Source organism: Poecilia latipinna, unplaced genomic scaffold (assembly GCF_001443285.1).
Source record: "Poecilia latipinna isolate Pla-1442-1.1 unplaced genomic scaffold, P_latipinna-1.0 Scaffold3468, whole genome shotgun sequence".
Lineage (NCBI taxonomy): Eukaryota > Metazoa > Chordata > Actinopteri > Cyprinodontiformes > Poeciliidae > Poecilia > Poecilia latipinna.
In genome coordinates, this window is record NW_015116084.1 from 36,969 (window position 1) to 46,535 (window position 9,567).

Here is a 9,567-nt window from a genome sequence, read left to right on the forward strand (position 1 = left end):
GATTTGTTTTGTTTGTTTTCATTTGTTTGTTTGTGTGCGCCCCCCTCAGTTTTTTTTTAGCACCAGCCGCCGCTGCTGACAGATCTCAATAACTTTCTTCTTCTTTTGTTCCTGAATTTTTGTGACCTGGACGAAGGTGGGCTTCCAGACACGCTGCAATATATTTTGGTGCAAGAAGGAAAACAAAGCATCGTAGGCAACAAGTTATCTGTTCATTTTTCATTTTATATCATTCAAGGAGCTTTTTTGTTGTACTTTGCTTTGTTTTTTCCTGACTGAGAAACTACGACAATGTAATCTAAACCGATTTGATTCCTGGATAGCTGCAGGTCTTTATCGTCTGTTAAACTGCTTCTCTTCGTCTTGTAAGAATGCAAATGTTGTCTTTACTCTCGTCAAACCAACATCTTCTCTCCAAACCATCTGATGGATGTGTTTGATAAGTTGTGTCTTTTTCGAAGAGCACGTGGATTATTAGTTGTGCTAACTCCTTCTAGTTTTGAAAAATCCTCATTATGTCAATATCTGCTGTTCATTACGCTCAGATTTCTGGAGTTCCTAAATTAAATTAAAATTAAATAGAATTAGCTTGATCATTCTCTCAGCTTGTGCACCTTAACTGTTCATGTAAGGACTGATCCAGATCATTTTAACTGCATTAACTCCGATCGGCTCCGTTTTTTTCATGTTGGCGCAGAGAATCTCACCTGATACTGAGGTGATGTTCTGTGACACGTGACGTTCTTGTTTCTGGAGTGCGGCCAGAACAGAACATCACATCAGTTAATGGCCACATTCCTGAAAAGCGATTGGAAGGACGTGTTTGTTTCTGTCGTTGATGGACATCGCTTTGTACGTCACACACAGCACACACTCCACTGGGAGACGAGATTTCAGATTAACTCCAGATTCTAAGTCGTAGATTAATTAAACCACCGCTGCAGGTATATGTAACATTGGTGCTGGTCTCATCATAGCAAAACAGTGAAGTTGGAAAAACATTGAACTTTAACATATGTCAAAAATATTAAAATAATTTGACAAGAAATTACAGCTCTGCAGTTTAAACTGAAGCCCACTCTATATTTTAACCTCTGTCCAGGAGAAAAACGGAGTAATCCACTCACTGTTATACCGCAAATACTCTTAAAATGTTGTCTTTGGTTGATGTTTTGAAGTTCTATTCATGTGTTTAGCGCAAGTTAAAGTTACAAGTAGTATAGTTTTTTTGCATGAAAGCACAAAAAGTCTTTATTCGACAGAAGGCATTCACATGACGGCAGGAGGACGGTGTTGTCCCGATCAACCGGTTCAACCACCACCCACTCTCTTTTACTGTTGAAGAAGTTAAGAAATCAAGGGTGGGACCTAGATTTCCTGCTTACCCACCCGCTTGATGCATTTTCAATTGTAATCTAGTGATACACTTGAAAAAAAGCTGAATTTTGAGTTCATTAAAATGGGACACAGTGGGTGTTGTTTTTTACAAGATGTGAATTCCAGGAATGTTGTAGCTGATATCACAGCTTCTGTTTTTAAAGGTCAATTGTTTAACAAATAATAATAATAAAAATAAAGAAATAAATGCTGAGGAATTATGAGCTATTCTTCAACAACCAATTATTAAAGTTCCTTTATAAATTTCAAACACTTTCATATTTTTTGGTGGGAATAAGAGAAAAATTGATCTAAATCTGAAGTGAGATGTAAAAAACCCCCCCAAAAAACGCTAAATAAATAAATTGTTTTGATGCTTTTTCAATTTCTTTGGCATGTGTAATCAAACAGGTTTTGGTTTAATCAGACAGCTTTTCTTTTGGACATATTCTGGTCAGGAACACCAGGAGAGATGGATGGATGGACAGATGGATGAAGGGATGAATGCATGGATGAATGGAATGATTGTGTTACTTTTGGTGATTCTGTGAATTTGTCATTTATGTATTCTGTTTTCAAAGTTTTCAATAAAATGTTTTCCTTGAATTTTTTCAATGTCTTAGTTGAATTTTTATAGCACTTTATTTTTTTGATTGTGTACAAATATACTACCAGCATAAAGCAAAATGTCAATTTTTTTGTTTTACATGTGCAACCCCGTTGACTTAAATATGCTCTATAAATGTTTGTCTTAAATTACATTGTTTAGTGATATTTCAATATTTGTTTTTTATTAAACATGCGATTTCTCCAATGTTAATAAATAATACATTTCAACGTCATGTCCATCGATTCAGAGGCTGAAAATAAAATATCCCACCAAGCATAAGTTTTTTCAGTTCCAGTGGCCCCACCTGCTGGCCAGCTGAGGTATCGCCCCGCTGCGCCTTTAATCTGAGTATTACGGTGTTCGGAAGAGGTCTTTTACCGTAACTGGGAGTGTGTGGTTACTTTTCGACTGACATGCAGGTGTTGCCAAACAGCAGCTGCTCTTCAGCTCAACGTGAGTCTACTATCCTTGTTTTACGGTCTGAAGCAGCGATATATGATCGATAATATTGCTTCAGCTGGCTTGTTTGCTGCCTTGAAGGTTCATGTGGTTAGCTTAGCCTGTTGTACTTTGATCTTTGATATCGACGTTGCCGTTGACGCGGCGGAAGCAACGAACGGAACCAGAACTGTCATATTAAAAGTCAACAGTAACCAGGTAGGCTCAACGACTTAAATGAGCAGAATGTGATCCTAGAGCCTGTTTGTCAGCACAGTTAGCACAGTTTGTACTTCAGGCTGATACAGAAACAACAGGGCTGGTTGAGTATGATGTTTATTTCTGACAACATTAAAGCTGTACCGGAGTTTAGCTTGACAATTCATGTATAGTACGAGCTGAAGAACTCGGTGTCCTGGTATGGTCCAATAAAACTTACGGTTTGAATAAAGGTTTTCGTCTTTCAGAATATGTTGAATCAAAAAACAGGTTTTTCTGATTTTTCCTGTGTCACGTATCTGCTAGAAGCGAGAGGGGCGTGGCTGCATGATGTTTATCTGTCCTGTAGTAATAATAGTAGTAATCTCTGAGGAGCAGTTCTAGAAAAGACTCTGCTTGTTGTACACAGAGTTGGGTAGTAAATAGTTACATCAACTCAAAAACATTCACTCGATTAACTTTTTTTTTTAAATAATGTGCTTTTAGGAGTATTTTTACTATGCTGTTTACGTTTACTTGAGTAATTTTATTATGAAGTATTTCTGCTCTTCAGTAAAATTTCTGGATTTTCTACCCACTGAATGAAAAACAAAACATGTTTTAACCAAAAATTCACCAGACACACCTGCAGTTTTTTTTGAATACTTTTTATAGGTTTTTATCTTGATGATTTGAAAAAATATATTTTGCCCGAATTTGTTATTTTTGTCACGTATGAATTATTGTCATTTTGGTCCTTAACACACCAAAATAACTTTATATTTTGGTCCGTCTAATTGTGTAATTTCTAAATATTAAATGATTGCTAATTTGACCAGTTTCTCAGTACTTGAGTAAACCTTTTACCAAATACTGTTTTTACTCTTGAGTAATTTATTGAATGGCTAGTTTTTACTTTTACTTGAGTGAAAATATGTTGAAGTTGGGCTACTCTTACTTGAATACATTTTTTGTGGACTCTACTCTCTTCTGATTGTATGAATCACTGATCAATCTATCTGATCAATGGGATTTAATAAAACTTTACATTTTGCAAGTCCTTTTTTTATAGACTGGTAATGCAAAGGGATTTATAACTTCAGTACCTGAAGTTGCTTTCCTGCAACTTTTACATGCATCCATTTACCAACCACTTGAATAGTTCAATTACCTTTCTCAGACTGTCAAGTTCAGCAGACACCTTGTAAAAAGAAAATACAATAATTTGTTTCCGGTTTATTGGAGCAGAACTGCTTCTAGAAGTGCATTTTCTATACACCACAAATCTGGAAGAAAATTCCAGAAAACTGCAAAACAGCTGAAACACTGAGTTCCTTTAAATTAGGAGTTTCTTTTGGCCCATAATCACTGTAACATTGACCAACATGTTTGATGTGTATTGATTATTTTAAAGAAATGTAATGTTTGTTACTGGTTTCTCAATTGGTGAGTGTATGATGTTTTATAACTTTGTAAAGTATGTAAGTCAAACTTTTGGTTTTCAATGAATTTAAGACATTTTATGTCCTTAATTTTAGGTGCTTAAGACTATTTAAGGATGCACAGATGTTACATTAACAAAAACTCTGTCTTTTTTCTTCAGGCATAAAGGACAGACCTGGAACTTCTTTGTTTACAAGATGAAGATGTGCCAACAGCTGGATCAGTTTTCCTCAGAGCTGTCAGTTCACAGCAGAGTTATCTGATTTCACTGCCTCTAATTCCTCAAAACAAACCGTTTTCAATGTTGATCTGAAGAGTTCGGATCAGACCTCTTTATTTGTTGAAGTTATTTGAGCTGCCGTCGGGTTCAACTCTTCGTTTTCATCAATGCGCCAATGGAAGGTTTTCTTCAGTCAGCACATGCGATGGTCCAGCGCTTTCACTCAAGCCCTCACCCTGTCCATCATCACGTTCTGCGTCGTCCTGCCTCTGTGCTGCCATCGCCTGCTCTATTCCTACTTCTTCAGGTTCACGTACCTGAACTCCATGAGCGATGAGGTCCTACAGAAGAGCCTTGAGCGAGGCCAGGAAGCTCTGCACTTCTGGCAGAGCGGCTCTCCGATGGAGTTGACCAGATTCAGCGACGTCGCCCAGAATCCGGAGCTGCTGGTGACCGTGGTGACGACCAGGCGCAACGAGGGACGGGACTTCCACTACCTGCTCCAGGTGATGCGGCAGCTGAGCAGAATCGCGGCTGACTGTGGGGGTCGGCGATGCGCCGAGGTGCTGCTTTGCGACGTGGAGAGCGGCCCGGAGGAAAACCAGGACGCAAAGCTGCTGGAGGGTCATTTCAAGGTCATACGGCGTTCAAGTCAAGAGCAGCAGGCCAACAGGGAGTCACCCAACACCTTCGAGAGGGAGAAGAGGGATTACGTGTTCTGCCTCCGCCAGGGATGGGAGCTGGTCAAGCCCAAGAACATGATCCTCCTGGAGGACGACGCTCTGCCTGGAGAGGACTTCTTCACAGTGGTTAAGGATCTGCTTTCTCGCCGGTTCGCCCTCCACACACTGTACATCAAGCTGTATCACCCTGAAAGGCTGCAGCGCTACTGGAACCCCGAGCCGTACCGCATCCTGGAGTGGGTGGGGCTCGGTTTGGTGGGTGCAACCGCGCTCCTCCTCTCAATCCCTTACTGTAACCCCTTCTCCCTCTCCTTCACTCTGTCGGCCAACCACCTCGTCTTCTTCACCCTCTACTTTATGGTGGCCGCCGAGCTGATAGGAAGGCACTACCTCTTGGAGGTGCGGAGAATCTCCCCGCAGCTCTACGCCGTCTCCCCGGCAACCGAGTGCTGCACCCCGGCCATGCTTTTCCCCGGCAACGCTTCGCTAAGGGTGGCGGACTTCCTGGATGGCTCGTTCTGCTACAAAGGGAACGCCAAGGATATGGTTCTTTACCGCAAGGCCAGGACCACTCCCGGAGAAAGAGCGCACAGCGTGGAACCCAACCTCGTCACGCACATCGGGGCCTATTCCTCAGTCAGACCCAACCCATCCAGGCCCAAACTCCTCTAAAAAAACCCACTTCACTGCAAAAAGTGGTTTTTGGTCTAGTTTTTGGTGCAGATATATTGGTACACTTAAAATAAGACACAAATAACTTATAAGTAACTTTTCATCAAGATAAAATAGCTTAAAGTGCTAGTTCTTCTGGCAAATTATTCGACTGATAACATGGGAAAAATGTCTTATGCACTGAAACAAAGATTTGAGCTCCAGCTTATAAAATATGTAGTTAATTTGTTACATGTAATCACATTAAGTTTGCCAAACTATAATATAACTTAAAATATTTACGTGGATTAACTTAATTTGATTACTTATAACAAATTAACAAATTTTTTTAAGTTGAATCTTTTCAGTGTAAGTGAACTACTACTTTTTTTTGTCAATATTAAGGAATTATTTTCTTAAAACATGCACCTATTTATTGCAGAAAATTTACTTGTGAGCTAGTGTGGTCTTATTTCAAGTGTACTAAGATATTTGCACTAAAAATGATTGTGAAGATGTGTTTTTGTCGTGTCGGGTTCACTTTTTTCTGTCACATCATAAAGGCAGAACATGTTGATTTTTGGTTTGGAAATGTTATGGATGTTTAAACAGGTTGCAAATCTTTAGCTTTGTTTGACTGCATTTTACTTTACTCACTCTTTTCCACCTGAGTTGCACTTTTAGTTTCAGCTGCCTTCACCAGTTTCTGTCTTTTGTATTAAGTTGGTTTAAGTTGGGAAAAAATAAAATAAAATAAAAGCTGCCTGTTGCATAGAAAGCAATACAACTGAATGAGGTAGCTTTAATTGTTTTCTATATTTTAAAACATGACAAAGGTGATTAGCTTTTCAAATGGGTTCTGGTATTTTTATTATTATTATTATTATTATTATTTACCCATACTTTTGGATATGTACGTTTGCTACGGGATGTTTTATATTCACTTTAAAAACTGACAAATTAAAAAGGTTTTCCTAAAATCATACTTTTAATCTATTAGAAGAAATGAGGTTATGGAATCTGTTAAATATCATTTACAGGCAGAAGATCATCAGGAGTTATTTTGGCTTGATCTAGGGTCTTAATGTGAAATATTTCCATAGGTCAGCTGGCCCAAAAAATAAGCAATTGGCAAATTCTAAATTTATGACTTTAATGGCAACTTCACTTGCAAGGCGCACGCCACAAAGATATACGTTTAAAGATTTATTGATGAAGGGGTGAGGGATGAAAGGATGAATGATCTTGATTTGGTCATTGGGGAGAATAATGGTGAGTTTGGGAAGTGAAGACTGCGTGGGGGTTTGGTCTTCGGGAGACAGCAAATTAAACCTGTGTCCATTTTGTTTCATAACTTTGGCTTTGCAGATTTATTTGCCTTGCTTTATTTTTAAAATTGGATGAGGAAAAAAATTATATCCTGATGCTGGAAATCTTTGGGAATCTTTTCATTTAACTTGTTCATATTGAGCTGATGAGTTGTACACAAAACCTCTTTGAAATATGATTAAAGTAAAAACTGTTTAAAGTTATTTAAACATTGGAATAACTAGAAGAGGAATATTTTTAAAATTTTCTAACAGTTTGTCTGCAGACTGGATGAGTTTTAAACATATCTTTACAGTTTATATGTGGTTGTCCAACATGTTTCTAGTAAAAGTTTTAAAACTGATTAAACATCTGCTGTTTAAGTCTAAAAACAGCAGATGTTTTTAGACTTAAACTGCTGTCAGAATGCTGTGAAACCTGTAAGAGCGGAAATACTATTTAAGGAGTGTTTTTGTGAAAAAGACTTTGGCTTCGCACTAGGTCAACCTGACCGACTCCTTTCCTTCCATTTGCGTGCAAAGCGCAAATGGAACCAAAAAAGGACTTGGAAAGGATGTCTATTTGGACAGATAAGAACAACAATTTGAGATAAATTGTCCTATTCAGCAATTCTGAAATGGAGCAGATGTTGAGTTCGTGAGGTCCAAAATATTTTAAAGGTCGTCCAATACACACTCAGTATAAAGCGTGCCAGGATCTTTCTGCAAAACAACAGTAGCACGCCATTGGTTGAAACTTTCCAACACACACTGATGAAGATGGAAATGTATAAAGAGAACGATGTCTTAGAATGAGGAGGAGATTTTTTGTGTTGAGACTACAGAAGATTTTTGATTATTGAACTGAAGAAACTGTAGCGAGGTATCCGTGGTGGTGTAATAAATCTCCGGCTCGTCTATGGCCTAGCAGCAAGAACTACGTCTCTGTGCGTTATTTATTTTACTTAGATATTTAAGAGTATAGCCACCCTTCATTTCCTCAATAAAAATGGTGACCCCGGACGTTTGATCGAACAGTTGAACAACCAGGAGAAGAAGGGTGACTCGCTTCGGCCTGACTGCGGACGGGAGGCCATCTGGGCCCACTTACAGAAAGAGAGGTAAGCTTTTATCTCTTTTGCCTGTTAAAAACTGAACGGCTTCCTGTCTGCTGGCGGTCTGAAGTGCTAAAAAGTGTGATTAAGTTCTTTCTGCTTACCATAGGCGAGTAAAGCGCAAAGAACAAGCTGCCAAAAATCTGAGACTCATAGGTATCTCATACATTCTGGAAACATGCAGCTCGGAAAATAAGCACTTTTTCAGTCTGGTCTCACCCGTTTTGGTGACGGTAACAAGGAATTCTCTTCCATTATAAGTTACCATATATCAGCCAATCTGGTGTAGTTCTTCTGAACAGGCACTTTCATTGAGCTGACTAGTAAATAACATATCACGATTTGTTAAATTTGGCAGGAGGCCAAGAAGCTTAACTTTAACATTAAACCAGCTGAACCACGAAGAGAGATTGGGATCTCTGTGAAAAGCGCTATAAAAATAAAGAATAAGAATAAGAAGAGGCCAGGAGAGGACAGTTCTTTTTTTTCTCTGTGAGACCACCGAATGTCTCCATGAGAGAGACAGCGGAGTTTCCTTAGCGGAGGGAACGAGTTTTTCTCCAAGGAGTGACCACGGCATATCCCAACCACGAAGAGAGCAAAAACCTCTTCTGGTGGGAGAAACCAAAGTCCTCCATGAGATGATGTGTGGCCTGAAATAGAGTTGAAAATGAGTAAAAAGTGAATAAAGAAGTTCAAGTGAAGAAAATAGAGTTTTACAGATTACTTTGTGAGTTAAACTGCAGTAATTGTTCTTTAATTTCATTGTCTGAGATTTTTGGTGAGGAGTTTAAGTGTTTCTGTCAGCCTTGGCTAAATTAACTGAAGTCCTAATATAATTAATTGTGTGCACACATTAAAATTGGACAGCGGCTAAACAGCCAACTAAATTTTATATATTTATAATGAATACATTAATAAATATAATTACACTAACTAGAATCCCCGGGGAGGAGAAGGAATAAGAAAAGAAATGTAAATGGAATGAATGTTGCTGAGATGAATGCTGAATAATTGGGAATGTATGTTATCTGTTGTGTAAGTATTTGATTGGCATGCCTGTATATACTGTAAAATTCTGAAATATGCATGTTTTTGGCTTATTAAGTAACTGACTGCTTTCAAAGTAACGTTGAGCATTAGAAGCCGCCGTGCTCTGCATAAGAGTTAAAAATTGGTCTTTTTTAACTGCAATTGTTTTACGCTGTTTGTAACTTGTAATTTCATGCTGTGCAGTATAAATAGGAAAACATCCATATTGCTACTATATTTCAGAAAAGTATAGCAGTAAGGAGTTGTTTCTGCTTAGTTGAGAGAAAGAAAAGAGTTTCTTGGCTGATTCCCAGAAACGCACACACACAAACTTTCCCTCCCACCCTTTCTATCCTCTGGTCAAGCTCTCAGCTTTCTCACCCCCTCTCTGCCCCTCTCCTCTCTCTCTCCCTCTCTCTTGCCACCCCTCGCTGCCCCTCTCCTCTCTGCCCCTCTCCTCTCTGCCCCTCTCCTCTCTCTCTCCCTCTCTCTT

General features: G+C 38.9%; 1 protein-coding gene across 3 annotated transcripts; it reads left to right on the plus strand.

Annotated features, from left to right (window-relative positions):
• The first annotated feature begins 2,343 nt into the window (after positions 1-2,343).
• pgap4 (post-GPI attachment to proteins GalNAc transferase 4) lies at positions 2,344-7,025 on the plus strand. 3 transcript variants are annotated; one of them, XM_015023958.1, is made up of 2 exons: positions 2,344-2,440; positions 4,227-7,025. In XM_015023958.1, exon 2 carries the CDS (start codon positions 4,454-4,456, stop codon positions 5,639-5,641), a length of 1,188 nt encoding a protein of 395 aa, XP_014879444.1. In that variant the 5' UTR covers positions 2,344-2,440; positions 4,227-4,453; the 3' UTR covers positions 5,642-7,025. The 3 variants fall into 3 exon arrangements, with proteins under 3 accessions (XP_014879444.1, XP_014879442.1, XP_014879443.1); XM_015023956.1 differs by having other exon boundaries at positions 2,352-2,644; XM_015023957.1 differs by having other exon boundaries at positions 2,352-2,644; positions 4,235-7,025.
• Positions 7,026-9,567: the final 2,542 nt, after the last annotated feature.